This window comes from Rhinoderma darwinii, chromosome 2 (genome assembly GCF_050947455.1).
Source record: "Rhinoderma darwinii isolate aRhiDar2 chromosome 2, aRhiDar2.hap1, whole genome shotgun sequence".
Lineage (NCBI taxonomy): Eukaryota > Metazoa > Chordata > Amphibia > Anura > Rhinodermatidae > Rhinoderma > Rhinoderma darwinii.
The window spans coordinates 48345574-48362494 of NC_134688.1; the positions used below are offsets into that span (position 1 = coordinate 48345574).

A 16921-nucleotide genomic window follows, 5' to 3' on the forward strand; every position below is an offset into this window, starting at 1 on the left:
CGCGTTTCGCGATGTGCTTCCTCAAGGGGTGTGAAGTGTCTAAAGAGGTAACGAGTATAAATAGAGCAAGCCCCAGGTGAATTGAATGTGACTCAGTCCAAGTAGATTCCGGCGCACGTCATCTGCCGAGACCGGAAGTGAGGCATGCCCCACTTCCAGCCCCCAGCGCTGGAGCGCACACCGAGGATCCCCGACGCTTACAGGAATCCCGGGCATGCGCAGTGCGCTACAGGGGGCAAGGAAGGGGGACGGCCACAGACCAGCGTCGCGCAGACGACGGGCGCTCCTGATTGGACAGAGAACACCGAAGGAGAAGGAAGGTATGTATCGATGTCCCACTACTTAAAAGACGGCAATATCAAAAATCTCTCTAGTGCAATCAAGAACTACAATAAGTTTAAAATAAACAAATGTCACATGCACACTGTTACATGTACAGTATCGAAGACTCAGTAAGAAAAGAGATATATATTAACCCCACAGACCTATTAATAAAGGTGAAGATATGTAGCTAAATGTGAATGCATAAGATCCACGACATATTGGACATATGAGGGGAAGTAATGTTAGAACCATAAGGGGTGATTGAATTAAAAAGTGCAGTGAATTGCATACACCCATGGATGACATTACACACATATAAGATCCATGAAGATTACATAAATTTAAATATATTAACAAGAAACGGAATTATCAATCCAAGAAAGATAGAAAAGAAATGATGACAGATTATACACAAGTAAAAACAATATAAAAAAATAATATTATAAATATAAATATACTACAAAAAGCAGAAAGAAATAATAATCACATATATGAGCCATTGTATATAACATGCACTATGCAAACAAAGATAATGTTGGAAAAAGGACATATAGTAAAAGAGATTATTTGATCCCCAACAAAGGTGGGGCTACGGATAGCCAGGAGTTCTTTTCCCTCCGTGTTCCAAAATAAATGCAAATCAGGAAGGACGAGTTCTCATCACAGGGAGCTATCAGAACTATGGTATAGCGAGTACCTATATGATTAAGAAAAACAGACACAAACAATTAAAATCCAAGTTAAAAACCAGTGGAAGTGGGAGATTCTAAAGAAAGGAGGTGAAATTGAGTTGTTCGTTAAGACCGACAGGTGTCATGGATCCCACTTTAACAATCCACATACACTCCTTTTGGGCTAGAACCTTCCTCAGATTACCCCCTCTGATGCCGCAATGTACACGTTCAATACCACGGATCATCAAAGAGACAGGATTGCAATTGTGGTATTGTTTAAAGTGTCTAGGCAGCGTTTTAAGCTGTCCAAGATCACTTATTGTTTTCGCACCAGAGATGTCACGAACGTGTTCCCTGGTACGAATCCTCAGCTGCCTAGAAGTCAAGCCAACGTAGATCTTAGGACATGCACATAGTGCATAGTACACTACATATGTAGAGCTACAGGAGATGTACTCCCTGATTTTAAGTATTGCAGCGTATTGTACCAGTGATCTAATGATTGCTGATTCAATTCCCCTAGGGGGGGGCCAATAAAATGTAAGGAAAAAAAAAAAAAAGTTGCAGAATGTTATTAGTAGTGGAAAAATGATATATATTAAAGTTCAAAAACACCCCTTTTCTCATTTTTCCTCTAAAGCAACGTACAAAATTTGTAAAATCTGCGCCTGTAAAAGTCCAAACTATTACAATATACCATTATTTAACTCGCACAGTGAACGCTGTAAAAAAACAAAAAATGTAATGGTAATTGCTATTTTTTTGGTCCCCTTCTCTCTAAAAAAAAAATAACAATTTTATAAAAAGTGATCAAAAAGTCGTATGTACCAATAAAAACTACGCCCTCACACTGCTCAATTGATAAAAGCCGTAAAAATTCAACCCAAAAAACAATGGAGGAATCGCAGCCATTTTCAATTTCAGCCCGCAAATAATTTTTTACACGAGGCTGTATTATTATAAGGATACTGGGTACTGATACTCATGGCAAACAACCAGAAACAAGCTTTCCGTTAAGCCCAGGTAAGGAAATGAGACTACATGTACCTCTGATTCCCTAATATAAGGAGCATTCCACTTACAGGGAAACTGTCCGCATGTTCATGTAGCCCTATCTGCGGGCCACATGATATAGCAACAGGTGCCCTGACTAAATCATGTTATGCTTTAAAGTTCTGCAGTATTTTATAGAAATCACTCCACTAGGTTGAGAGGTATCTCACGATTTGTGTATAGGAAGAAACCCGTAAATCAAGCTAAGCTGGAGACGAGCGGCCCATCGGACACTCCTCCCGGCACTTATTAAAGCTATGATTTTTCTAAAACACGCCAATGCTTTGGAGTAAAACATTCTAGTGTAGAAAGGGCACCTTTTGCTGTATTCTGCTGCCCGTATTAAGTGCAGCATGAACGTGCGGACAGGTTCCCTTTAATCCATTCATTTAACAATATTTCTTTTTTTTTTTAACATTCTTTATTTTATATATTTTTTGTTTTTTGTAACATCACATAAATCAGACAAAATAGTTTAGATATTAAAATCTCTGAAAATACAAAGCGAATAAAAGTATTTAAACATTATTCAAACATTACTGTAGGTGCAGAGCCTTTATGTAGTACGATATAGATAAAACTTCTATTACAACAGTCACATAGAAGAAGCTATATATCTAACAGCATTATCAAAAGGGAGGTTAAGGGAAGGGTATGGATACATAAAGGAAGAGGGGAGGTCGAGTATGTGAGAGGGTCTACTTCTACCCAGTGGGCTAGATGTCACACATAAAAGAGAAGGAATACAGTATCTCACAAGATAAAGTAGAATAAAGTACGGGAGTTAATCACTGTGTTGTAGATGTTTGTTGTGTCAGAGTCTGGAAATCAATCCAAGGCTCCCAAATTTTAATAAAGGTATCATGCCTTCTATCAGCCCAGCTGGACAATTCTTCAAATCGACAGATTTGAGTGACTTTAGTTAACCAGATTTGTAAAGGGGGTGGTTGAGTCTGTAACCAATAAAGTGGGATCAGAGTTTTCGCTGCAGCAAATAAGTGTGTGGTTAAGTTACGTTTTGATGGCTTATACATACCAGAAGGTTTAGAGAACGCAATCATGTCAAATGATAAAACCAGATCAGTATCAGTGATCTGCCTGATCATTCCTTCAACCTGGTTCCAAAAGGGGGTTATAACGGGGCAGGACCACCCAGGGGCGTAACTAGGAAAGACTGGGCCCCATAGCAAACTCTTGACTGGGGCCCCCCCCCTGGTGCCACAAGCAGCCCCCCTTATAAATAGTGCCCCCCGTAGAATGTGCCATACAGCCCCCCTGTAGACCGTGCTATATAGCCCCGAGTATAGACAGTGTCACACCCCATTTGTTTAGCGCCCCCACCTCCCCCTTGTAGATAGTGCCATACAGCCCCCTGTAGATATCGCCATAAGGCCCCCACTATATAGCGCTATACACCTCCCACTATATATAGTACCACACAGCCCCCTCCCTTGTATATAGTGCCACACAGCCCCCCTTAGTAGATAGGTTCACACACAGACCCCTGTAGATTGGGCCACACTCAGTCCCCTGTAGATAGAGCCACAGCCCTCCCCCTTGTAAATAGTGCCACACAGCTCCCCCTTGTGTATAGTGCCACACAGCTCCCCCTTGTGTATAGTGCCACACAGCTCCCCCTTTGTGTATAGTGCCACACAGCCCCCTCTTGTGTATAGTGCCACAAGGTAATGGGGCATCCGAGAAAGTTGTATCAGCCAGGGAGATGTCACTCAAACATGGAAAGGTAGGTTTGGAGGCAGGACTATGTGACTCTTCAGGATAGCGGCACCGCCCCATGACCCTCAATTGGCATATAGTGTGCGCCGTTTTAAGAGATGATTTTAAAGATTTTGCTGCATCTGAAAAAAACATACATGGGAATGTTTGGAAATATTCTCAGGTCATGTATTACCGCATGGTGGCGGTTCAAGGGGTTAAAACTACCTGACCGATTCCCATTAAATATACAATGAATTGAGAACAATTCCATCTGCCCTGCAATTTTGTTATTAGAAATATATCCTATATAATTACAGATCCAGAACCAAGCTCTGACATATGTAAGTACCACAACCAAGTTCGGTACATAAATACAGCACTAGAACCAAGCTCCGTACATATATACAATACCAGAAACAAGCTCCGTACATATATACAGCACTAGACCCAAGCTCAGTACATATATACAGTACCACAACCAAGCTCCGCACATAAATACAGCACTAGAACCAAGCTCAGTACATATATACAGCACGAGAACCAACCTCCGTACATAAATACAGTACTAGAACCAACCTCAGTACATATATACAGCACCAGAACCACGCACAGTACATATATATACAGCACCATAACAAAGCTCAGTACATATATACAGCACCATAACCAAGCTCAGTACATATATACAGCACCAGAACAAAGCCCAGTACATATATACAGCACCAGAAACAAGCTCAGTACATATATACAGCACCAGAACCAAGCTCAGTACGTATATACAGCACCAGAACCAAGCTCAGTACATATATACAGCACCAGAACAAAGCTCATTACATATATACAGCACCAGAACCAAGCTCAGTACATACATACAGCACTAGAACCAAGCTCAGTACATAAATACAGCACCAAAACCAATCTTGTACGTATATACAGTACCAGAACAAAGCTTAGTACTTACATACACCATCAGAACCAAGATCAGTACATGTATACAACACCAGAACAAATACAGCTCAATTTAGTGCAGCCCCTGCCGTATAGGTTTGTACGGCGTAAAACTACAGCTCCCAGCATGGCCCGAACAATGGTGAGGATATGTTGGGAGATGCTGTTTCACAAAAAAAAAAATCATCTTGCTGCAGATCATACAGTGACTACAGTGCTGATTAGAGGCAGAATAAACATTTACATTGTGACTCACCCGTGACGTCTCAGATTCTAGTTATTTTCTTCTCCCTGCGGTCCAGACATCTATGATGGATTTCTACCGGCCATGACCCATTTCTGCAGTTTTACGGTCAGATGTCTTTAGCTTCTCACATTTAAAACATTTCTGCACCTATAAACGAAGTTAAAATTCTCAACAACTCTAAATATAATAAAGCGCCATACAATCCACCTCTAACTGTAATAGCGCTATACACTGTGTCCCCGATTATAATAGTACCATACACTGTAACACACACACACACACACACACACACACCTTGCCCCTGTAGATAGTGACCTCCACAACCCCCTGTAGATAGTTACCCCCATAGAGCCTCTGTAGATAGTGCCCTACAAAGAAGCCCCTGTAGATGGTGTCCCACACACAGCCCTCTGTAGATAGTGCCCACATATGGACTCCAGAGCTGCAAGGCAATAGTGCTAACCACTAAGCCACCGTGCCGCCCTACATATAGCTTCCCTTATAGACAGTTCTCCACGTATAGCCCACCTCTGTAGATAGTCTCACATATATCTCCCCCTGTATATAGTGTCCCACATATAGACCACCCCTGTATATAGTGGCCCACATATAGATGACCCACCCCCCCTGTAGATAGAGCCCCCACTATAGATAATGCCACTCAGTTTTATGAGAAAAAAACTAAAAACTTTACATACTCACATGATCCCGTTCCCGTGCAGTCTGATGGCAATGCAGACCTGCTCTCTTCTGAGCAGGTCTGCTGGAGCTGAACGACACGTTATTCAATGACGCTGATTGGCGGGGCAGAATTTCTTGCCCCGTCAATCAACGCCTTTCAAGCACGGAAGGGGCGCGATGACGTCATCGTGCCTCTAGCACCTTTGAAAGGTGCTGATTGGCGGGGCAAGTCATTCTGCCCCGCCAATCAGCATCATTGTAACGAACATCGGACATGTCCGGCCATTCAGTGCTAATGCATGACCGGGTATAAGTGCTAATTCCTAGTCAGCGCTAATTCCTTCCTGCTGAGCAGCTGACTAGGGGGAGGGGTTAACTGGTCACAGATGGTATAAATTAGCCTGCTGAACTCCTTCTGAGCTAGCTGAATTAAGTGGCTTGTGATATAAGTGGAGTTATAAAACCGGTGTTAAAAAGAGGAGTTAAAGCCCCTGTAAGTACTCTTCTTTTGTTTTACTTTAACAATTGTTCACGTTTTTTTGTAACTGGGATAATGGACAGCAAGATTGGAGGTTTTCTTCAGTGCACAGTTTGCCATATGTATGCACGACTGGAGCTGGAGTTCCAGGGTGAATACCTCTGTGGCAGATGTGAGCATGTTGGTCACCTGGAAGCTGAGGGCGATAGACAATCTTGAACGGAGCATTCTGCTGATGGAACAAGCATTTAGTGGGGTAGAATTGGAGGGTGAAGACATGCCAGCCGCGAAAGCGGATCAGGCAAATAATGTGGTGACAGAGCCTCTTTAAACCCAGCTACAAGTGCCCTATCTCCTACATAAGGAGATGGGTGCTATAATGTAGGTGACAGTAATGCTTTTTATTTAAAAAAAAACGATCTGTTTTAAACCACTTTATGAGCAATTTTAGATTTATGCTAATGAGTTTCTTAATGCCCAAGTGAGCGTGTTTTTACTTTAGACCAAGTGGGCGTTGTACAGAGGAGTGTATGACGCTGACCAACCATCAGCGTCATGCACTCCTCTCCATTCATTTAGTCAGCGCATAGGCATCCTTTTAGATCGCTATGTTCTGTCTTATACTAACACATTAACGATACTGAAGTGTTTAGACAGTGAATAGACATTCCACGGGATGTCTATTCACAATCTCTGCACTTCGTTTCCTCTGCTGTAACTACCACAGAAACCGTAACGAAGTGCAGAGATTGTGAATAGACATCCCGTGAAATGTCTATTCACTGTCTAAACACTTCAGTATCGTTAATGTGTTCGTATATGACAGCACATAGCTATCTAAAAGGATCCCTATGCGCTGATAAAGTGGTTTAAAACAGATTGTTTTTTTAAATAAAAAGCATTACATTCACCTACATTACAGCGCCCATCTCCTTATATAGGAGATAGGGCACTTATAATGTGGTGACAGAGCCGCTTTAATTTAGTTAGGGGCAGTAGAAAGGGGTCCAAGAAAAGGAAGGCCAGTCCTGTTTCTGATATTCCAAGCAAAATTGCCAAGTTGGGTGATGATGCAAGGGTGTTGGTCTCAGAAATGGTAGCCCTAGTGGATACTGATCTACCTAACAGCCGGGAGAAAAGACCAGCTAGTAGTTGGCGGGATGGTAATGCAGGTAAGGCAAGACAATTGATAGTTGTAGGGTATTCTATAATAAGGAAGACTGATAGAATAATTTGTTGCCAAGACCGCTGTGCTGGGGGAGAGAATTCTAGCTGGGGTTGCAGAGTATTTAAAATAGGGCTGAGGGCGAAGGTCAATGTAGAAAATAAATGGCTAGTTAGGTTAGAGCGGGGTCAGACTATATTGGTGGGGGAAGAAAGAGACTGTGGGGAGAGGACTAGGTAACGAGATAAGGAGATCCTTTCGTTACAAAACCGCAGTGAAAATAAAATGCCAAAATAATGTCACATCACATTTCTGATACTGAAAGTGAAAAATTTAAAGGCAAGTTAAAGTGTATGTTCACAAATGCCAGAAGTCTAGCAAGCAAAATGGGGGAGCTGGAGGCCTTGGTACTGGAAGAAAATATGTGAAGAGTCTAGCCCTGTTTCAGGAACACCCACTAGATCTATGACTGGGCAGTAAATCTACAGGGTTTTACACTGTTTCGGGAAAACAGGACAAATAGGAAAGGTGGTGGTGTATGTCTGTATGTGAGAAGTGATATGAAGGGGAGTGTGAAAGAGACATTAGAGGGTGAAGATTGTGAGGAGCTTGAAACCTTGTGGGTGGAATTACAAAGGGAGGTAAGCACTGAAAAAAATTACTTTTGGTGTAATCTATAGACCCCCCCAATATAACTGAGGAGATGGATGATCAGCTATATAAACAGATGGAGCGGGCTGCACAGGCGGGTACTGTAGTGATAATGGGAGATTTTAATTACCGGGATATTAATTGGTGTCATGGTTCGGCTTCAACTGCAAAGGGGAGACATTTCCTCAACCTGTTGCAGTAAAATTTTATGGGCCAGTTTGTGGAAGACCCGACTAGAGGTGAAGCTCTGTTGGATCTGGTCATTTCTAATAATGCAGAGCTTGTTGGGAATGTTCGTGAAAACCTTGGTAATAGTGATCACAATGTTACATTTTACCTATACTGCAAAAAACAAACACAGGCTGGGAGGGCAAAAACACTTAATTTTAAGAAGGCCAATTTCCCCAGATTGAGGACTGCAATTCAGGATATAGACTGGGAAGAACTTATGTCAAATAATGGTACAAATGATAAATGGGAGATTTTCAAATCTACTTTGTATAATTATAGTGAAAAATGTATTCCTATAGGTAACAAGTATAAATGACTAAAATGAAACCCCACATGGCTTACACCTTCTGTAAAAAGGGCAACACACGACAAAAAAAGGGCATTTGAAAAATACAAATCTGAGGGTACAGCTGTAGCCTTTGTAAATTATAAAGAGCTTAATAAAATTTGTAAAAAGGTAATATAATCAGCAAAAATACAAAATGAAAGGCAGATGGCCAAGGATAGTAAAACAAATCCCCAAAAATTCTTCAAGTATATAAATGCAAAAAAGCCAAGGTCTGCAAATGTAGGACCCCTAAATAGTGGTAATGGGGAGTTTGTCACGGGATCAAGAGAAGGCAGAGTTACTAAATGGGTTCTTCAGCTCTGTATATACAACAGAAGAAAGAGCAGCTGATGTAACAGCTGCCAGTGCTGTTAATATATCAGTTGATATACTGAATTGGATAAATGTAGATATGGCCCAAGCTAAATGAAACAAAATAAATGTACACAAGGCCCCTGGACCAGATTGGTTACACCCTAGAGTTCTTAAAGCGCTTAGTTCAGTTATTTCTGTCCCGCTCTTCATAATATTAAGAGATTCTCTAGTGACTGGCATAGGGCAAATGTGGTGCCTATTTTCAAAAAGGGCTCTAGGTCTTCCACGGGTAATTATAGACCAGTAAACTTAACATCCATTGTGGGGAAAATGTTTGAGGGGCTATTGAGGGATTATATTACAGGATGATGTGACAAAAAATAGTATTATAAGTGACAGCCAGCACAGTTTTACAAAGGACAGAAGTTGTCAGACCAACCTGATTTGTTTTTATGAACAGGTGAGCAGAAGCCTAGACAGAGGGGCCGCTGTGGATATAGTGTTTTTGGACTTTGCAAAGGAATTTGACACTGTCCCTCATAGATGTCTAATGGGTAAATTAAGGACTATAGGTTTAGAAAGTATCGTTTGTAATTGGATTGAGAATTGGCTTTAGGACCGTATCCAGAGAGTCGTGGTCAATGATTCCTACTCTGAATGGGCCCCGGTTATAAGTGGTGTACCCCAGGGTTCAGTGCTGGGACCACTATTACTCAACTTATTTATTAATGATATAGAGGATGGGATTAATAGCACTATTTCTATTTTTGCAGATGACACCAAGCTATGTAGTATAGTACAGTCTATGGAAGATGTTCGTGAATTGCAAGCGGTTTTAAACAAACTGAGTGTTTGGACGTCAACTTGGCAAATGAGGTTTAATGTAGATATATGTAAAGTTATGCACCTGGGTACGAACAACCTGCATGCATCATATGTCCTAGGGGGACCTACACTGGGGGAGTCACTTGTTGTGAAGGATCTGGGTGTACTTGTAAATAATAAACTAAATAACAACATGCAATGTCAATCATCTTCTTCAAGGGCCAGCAAGATATTGTCGTGTATTAAAAGAGGCATGGACTCGTGGGACAGCAATATAATATTACCACTTTACAAAGCATTAGTGCGGCCTCCTCTAGAATATGCAGTTCAGTTCTGGGCTCCATAGAAAGGATGCCCTGGAGGTGGAAAAAATACAAAGAAGCGCAACGAAGCTAATAAGGGGCATGGAGAATCTAAGTTATGAGGAAAGATTAAAAGAACTAAACCTATTTAGCCTTGAAAAAAGACGACTAAGGGGGGACATGATTAATTTTTATAAATATATGAATGGCACATACAAAAAAATATGGTGAAATCCTGTTCAATGTAAAACCCCCTCAAAAAGCAAGACGGCACTCCCTCCGTCGGGGAAAAAAAAAGTCTTCTTTACTGTGAAAACTGTGAATCTATGGAATAGTCACCGCAGGAGCTGGTCACAGCAGGGACAGTAGATGGCTTTAAAAAAGGCTTAGATAATTTCCTAGAACAAAAAAATATATGCTCTTATGTGTAGAAATTTTTACTTCCCTTTTTCCATCCCTTGGTTGAACTTGATGGACATGTCTTTTTTCAACCGTACTATGTAACTATGTATTTGCCTGTCGCTACCCCCGGGGCCATAATCTGGCATAGTATGCGTATGCAAGAACTCTGGTGTTCTATACCATCTGGATAATAACTTATAGTGGCTTTCCTGAAGGCGTATACAATTCGAAAAACCATGTGAATTCCTAAGAATGAAAGTAGAGTCAGAGAAGGGGATACCTGTCTCCTTTTCTCACGATAAAATTAAAGTTAGGCTTAATAGACGATAAACCACTCACCAGTACATTATACAAATATGACATTTTTCTAGTATTATTAGTCTGAGCTAACAATATCTTTTCCATACCATTTATGTCTCTAAGTGGGGAATGAAGGTTTAAAAATTGGATTTGACAATTTTTTTAATCAAAATTCGAAATTCATTTCCCCTTAGGGTATATTCACACGGCAGTGTCCATTACGGCTGAAATCACAGAGCTGTTTTCAGGAGAAAACAGCTCCTGAATTTAAGACGTAATGGCATGTTGCAGGTGTTTTTCGCAGCGTCCATTACGGACGTAATTGGAGCTGTTTTTCTATGGAGTCAATGGAAAACGGCTCCAATTACTTCCCAAGAAGTGACTGGCACTTCTTTGACGCGGGCGTCTTTTTTACGCGCCGTCTTTTGACAGCGGCGCGTAAAAAAAATGACCGTCGGCACAGAACATCGTAAAGCCCATTCAAATGAATGGGCAGATGTTTGCCTGCGCATTGGAGCCGTATTTTCGGACGTAATTCGAGGTTAAAACGCCCGAATTACGTCCATAGATAGGGTGTGTGAACCCAGACTTACACCCAAGAGGGTAACCACCTCTTTTTTTGATGATAAAAAAAAAAAAGTATGAAATAGCGGATCTTTCGAACTGTGATGTGAGAGGGATCTAAGGGTAATACTTTTTATGTTTCCATAATGTAATTTTTGTTTTATGTATTCCTCCTTTATTTCCATGTTTCCATGTTCATGTATTCCTTCAGAGATGGGAACAAAGTAATAGAATTTGACAACGGACAGCGAGAATTGCACACGGCTCAGTTTAAAAGGCGTGAATACCCGGACGGTACGATCAAAACTGTATACACCAATGGCCAACAGGAAACAAAATATTCTTCAGGAAGGGTCAGAGTTAAAGATAAAGATGGCAATGTTATCATGGACACTAAGATGTGAAGATGCCGCTATGAAGCATTGTTAAGTTATTTATGTCATTATTTATGTTTGCTCTCACCATGTATATATGTTCTGTAAAGGCCGAACGTCACACAATGTACTTACTGTATATATGAGCTGTACATAAGCATTTTATTTTTTTTAATAAACATGTATGTAAAATACATTTAAAAATTGTCAAAGATATTTTAATATTTCTATATTGTGTGTGACCCTAAATTGCTTACAGAAATACTGTAAAATATGCTACAGACGAGGATCGGTATTCTATTCTAAGGGTATGTTCACACGTGCACGTCCTTTACGGCTGAAATTACGGAGCTGTTTTCAGGCGAAAACAGCTCCTGAATTTCAGACGTAATGGCAAGTGCAGGCGTTTTTTGCAGCGCCCATTACGGACGTAATTGGAGCTGTTTTTCTATGGAGTCAATGGAAAACGGCTCCAATTACGTCCCAAGAAGTGACATGCACTTCTTTGAAGCGGGGATCTTTTTTACGTGCCATCTTTTGACAGCGGCGCGTAAAAAAAAATGACCGTCTGCACAGAACATCGTAAAACCCATTCAAATGAATGGGCAGATGTTTGCCGGCACTTTCAAGCAGTATTTTCGGCCATAATTCCATGCGTAAAACGCCTGAATTACGTCCGTAAATAGTGCGTGTGAACATAGCCTTAGACTTCTGGTTTATGACCTTGTATTCAGCCGTTACAAAGGCCGACATGACAAAACTTGATGACGTTTGTATTCCCCTTTGGCCAAAGATATATATTAAGACGAACTTGGACGAGTCTGTATTTTACCATATGTAGAAAGTATATGTGCAAGTATGAGGGTAACACCTACTCTCTTTTCCTTATAAAGATGCATCTGCCACCCCCCCCCCCAGGGCAGAGATTGTTTTGAACACTGACGCTGTGTGTCATGGTCTCTCTCCGGCTGGCCTCTCTCAAATCCTCCAGAGAGAGTATTAATGGATTTGGAACTCCTAGACCAATGCAATTAGTCCTGTTTTATGGACTAAGTAAATTCTGCAGCAACATTTCCTGGGGCTGTTGCCCGGGACCTCAACAAAGATCAAAGGTGGACGACGGCTAAGGAAACAATGGGGAGCTGCACACAATGCCAATGAGTAAGAAATGTTATTCTTAGGCTGGGTTCACACGACCTATTTTCAAACGTAAACGAGGCGTTTTATGCCTCGATTTACGTCTGAAAATACGGCTCCAATACGTCGGCAAACATCTGCCCATTCATTTGAATGGGTTTGCCGACGTACTGTGCCGACGACCTGTCATTTACACGTCGCTGTCAAACGACGACGCGTAAAAAAGACGGCTCGTCAAAAGAAGTGCAGGACACTTCTTGAGACGTAATTTGAGCCGTTTTTCATTGACTTCAATGAAGAACAGCTCCAAATTACGGCCGTAATTGACACCTTGCAAAACGTGAGTACGAGCAATTGCGTCTGAAATGCAAGAGCTGTTTTCTCCTGAAAACAGCTCCGTAATTACAGACGTAAATGCAGTTATCGTATGCACATACCCTTACTGTGCACATCCCTTTTGTTTTAGCTACCGTCCAGGTATTGTCTCTTATGACTAATTGGGATCCATGAACACCATTTGTCTGAGTTGTTGTATGTGTTATAGGAATAGGTGTGTGAGTAGAAAAAATTTTGCGAGAGGCTGTGATAAGGGAGCATTTGTTTTCTGATCCCAAGACATACGGAAACTTCACAAAATACAGAGAGAACACTAAACGGCCTCTCCGAAGTGTTGCCCCTGGGTTTAGTCTGTATTAGGCCTCGTTTACAAGAGCGTGATATATGTCCGTGCGATGCGCGTGCTTTTCACGCGTGTCATACGGATCTATGTAAGTCTATGGGGGCATGCAGACAGTCCGTGAGTTTTGCTCAGTGTGAGTCCACTGAAAAAAACTCACGACGTCCTATATTTGTGCGCTGTTCGCGCATCACGCACCCATTGAAGTCAATGGGTGCGTGAAAATCACGCAGGTCACACGGAAGCACTTCCGTGCGAACAGCGTGTTTCGCGCAACAGCTGTCAAACTCTGAATGTAAACAGAAAAGCACCACGTGCTTTTCTGTTTACAAACATCCAAACGGAGTGTCCTAATGATGGCGGCTCGCAGCCGTACATCATACGCTGATGACACACGGAGCTGTTAAGTGCCTTTTGCGCACGCAAAACGCCACATTTTTTGCATGCGCAAAACACACACGCTCGTGTAAACCAGGCCTTAGGATCAGATTGCAAATTGATCCTTGCAGATGCACCCCCGTCCAAGTGATTGTTAGGACTTCTGCGCATCCAGACTGACCCATAGGAGGCGCACCTGGCCGGAAGTAAGAGCATGTATGTGGGCTAATCCTCTGATGCCCAACCTGAATGAGTTGATGATTATTAAGTAACACTTCTGCAACTAGAAAGTTTTATAGAATATCCAAGGGCCCCTAAGACAGTTAGACATTCATGAATCATACCCATCCCTTTAAATACAACAAAGTAGGTTAACTGACACTGTACTAAGGGACTTGTTGACAATAGTTATTTGACTGCTCTTTAGGATTAGACCAGATCAGAGACGTGGTTACCCTACTGTCAGACTAAATGTAGGTTGAAGGATTTTAGTAGGCCAGGATTTAGCAGAGTGCATAGGGAACTCCCATTGACAGACTAAAGATTCAGCAGAGAAGCATGGAGAAATCTGGATCTATATGTGCCCAAGGTAAAGGGCTGGCCAGCCGAGATGAAGGGGCACGCCACCCAAGGTTAAGGATGGGGGAGAAACAGCAGCAGATATTGTTAGAAAATAATAGGTTCAGTGAAGAACCTGGAGAAAATAACTAAGAAAGCGTGAATGCCCAAGCAGGGTGTCCTCCGTTATACTAGATGGAGTGTTTTCTTAAGAGATGATGGGCCCTGGATTAATAGACCGAGTTGCAGAGATCAGATAGAAGTCATCGAATGTACCAAAAATACATTAAAAAAAACAAAAACCACAAAGAAGCACCAGTGTCATTTATAAGTAAGAATTCACCTCCGTCTAAGGGTATGTGCACACACACGTATTACGTCCGTAATTGACGGACGTATTTCGGCCGCAAGTCCCGGACCGAACACAGTGCAGGGAGCCGGGCTCCTAGCATCATACTTATGTACGATGCTAGGAGTCCCTGCCTCTCCGTGGAACTACTGTCCCGTACTGAAAACATGATTACAGTACGGGACAGTTGTCCTGCAGCGAGGCAGGGACTCCTAGCATCGTACATAAGTATGATGCTAGGAGCCCGGCTCCCTGCATTGTGTTCGGTCCGGGACTTGCGGCCGAAATACGTCCGTCAATTACGGACGTAATTAGTGTGTGTGCACATACCCTAATTCTATAGATAGTGACGTTCCAGTAGGAAAAAATGTGCCAAAGTATAATTGTCTGTCTTCATCTTTATAACCCAAAGGTTTACAGAAATAGGAGTTTTCCAGAGGTGAAATGCCCTCAGTTATTAGCAATAAATTGAGAGAAAGGAATCAATTGACTCCCTTCTTAAAAAGGAAACATTGGGTAAAATGTTCAGAGATTAGTGATAGAGAGATAGTTAGACGTTGATTAAGAATTGGCTAGAAATAGAATTAAAGCCAATAGGATAATTTTAGGTTTAATGACCATGGATTGTAAATAAAGTGAATAATCTATTTCTATCCAGATATGTCTTAACCCCTAGGCGCACCAGGACGCAACTGTACGTCCCTGCTGCCAGTGTCTTAGCGCACAAGGACGTACAGTTACTGAGTTTTTTCGCCGACAGCTGACACTCCACTCTTGCCGACCAGCGGTCCTTTGCTGCTGGTTTTGGCGAATTAACCCCTTAAATTCGGCGATCGGGTGCAATCGCCAAATTTTGGGTGTTTCTAACATATCGGCAGACCCCGTTCCGAAATCGCGGGGTTTGCCGATAGTTACTATGGCAAACGGAAGCCAAACAATGGCTTCCGGGTCTGCCATGGACCGAAGCCCATCAGGACCAACCTTCGACTGGTCCTGATAGGCTTCCTGTCAGAGTGACAGGAAGTCACTGTGTCGTTCCCGATGGCACACTGTCGGCGACAGTGTGCATCGGGAACTTGGAGATCAGCTGACACTCCAGTGTTGCCGATCAGCGGCTCATCGCCGCTGATTTCGGCAATTAACCCGTTACATGCGGGGCTCGATTGTAGCGCATCAGCAGCCCCTATGCAATCGTGGGGGCTTCTGATGCTTGTGATGGCACCCGGGGGCCAGACAACGGCCCCCAAGTCTGCCATGTATGTCAGCCTATGAGGATCAGCCTCTGCTGATCCTTGTAGACCAACAGTCAGAGTGACTGTGACGTCACACTGACAGTTGGAATATGTTACACTACCTAGGTAGTGTAATGTATTCTAGCAGCGATCAGAGCTGCAGGTCAAAAATATAAAGTGTAAAAAGTAAAAAAAAGTTAATAAAAATGTTTTATAAAAGTGTAAAAATAAGTTGTTTTTTTCCTATAATAAGTCATTTATTATAGGGAAAAATGAAAACGTTAAAAAAAAAAGTACACATATTTGGTATCACCGTGTTCGTAACGACCCAAACTATGAAACTATAATGTTCATTTTTCCGCACGGTGAACGCCGCAAACAAAATAAACGGAAAACTATGTCAGCATCGCTATTTCTTGGTCACCTCCACCTCCCAAGATATAGAATAAAAAGTGATCAAAAAGTCGCATTTACCCCAATAAAAACTACAACCCGTCCCGCAAAAAACAAGACCTCCCACAGCTTTTTTGACTAGCGTGTCCCAGAAAATAAATTATTTTATAGAAACGTCATTTTATTGTGCAAACGCTGCAAAACTTTAAAAAAAACTATACAAATATGGTATCGCCTTAATCGTACCGACCCGCAGAATAAAGTAAAACCTAATTTATTGCGCACGGTGAACGCTGTAAGAAATAAAGAATTGAAAGTGCCAAAATCGTTGTTTTTTGGTCACCTTAGCTCTAAAAAAGATCCTGTGGGGTCAAAATGCTCACTATACCCCTATAAAAATGCCTTGAGGGGTGTAGTTTCCAAAATGGGGTCACTTTTGGGAGGTTTCGACTGTTTGGGTATGTGCACACACACTATTTACGTCCGTAATTGACGGACGTATTTCGGCCGCAAGTAGTGGACCGAACACAGTGCAGGGAGCCGGGCTCCTAGCATCATAGTAATGTACGATGATAGGAGTCCCTGCCTCTCCGTGGAACTGCTGTCCCGTACTGAAA

At 42.0% G+C, this 16921-nt stretch overlaps 1 protein-coding gene across 1 annotated transcript in view; it reads left to right on the forward strand.

Annotated features, from left to right (window-relative positions):
- Positions 1-11751, forward strand: part of CPAP (centrosome assembly and centriole elongation protein) — a 45125-nt gene extending 33374 nt beyond the window's left edge. The window contains exon 17 of the mRNA XM_075849998.1: positions 11419-11751. Within this exon, the coding sequence (XP_075706113.1) occupies positions 11419-11611 (193 nt within the window). The 3' untranslated portion in view covers positions 11612-11751. The remainder of the gene's footprint in view (positions 1-11418) is intronic.
- The last annotated feature ends 5170 nt before the right edge of the window (positions 11752-16921 follow it).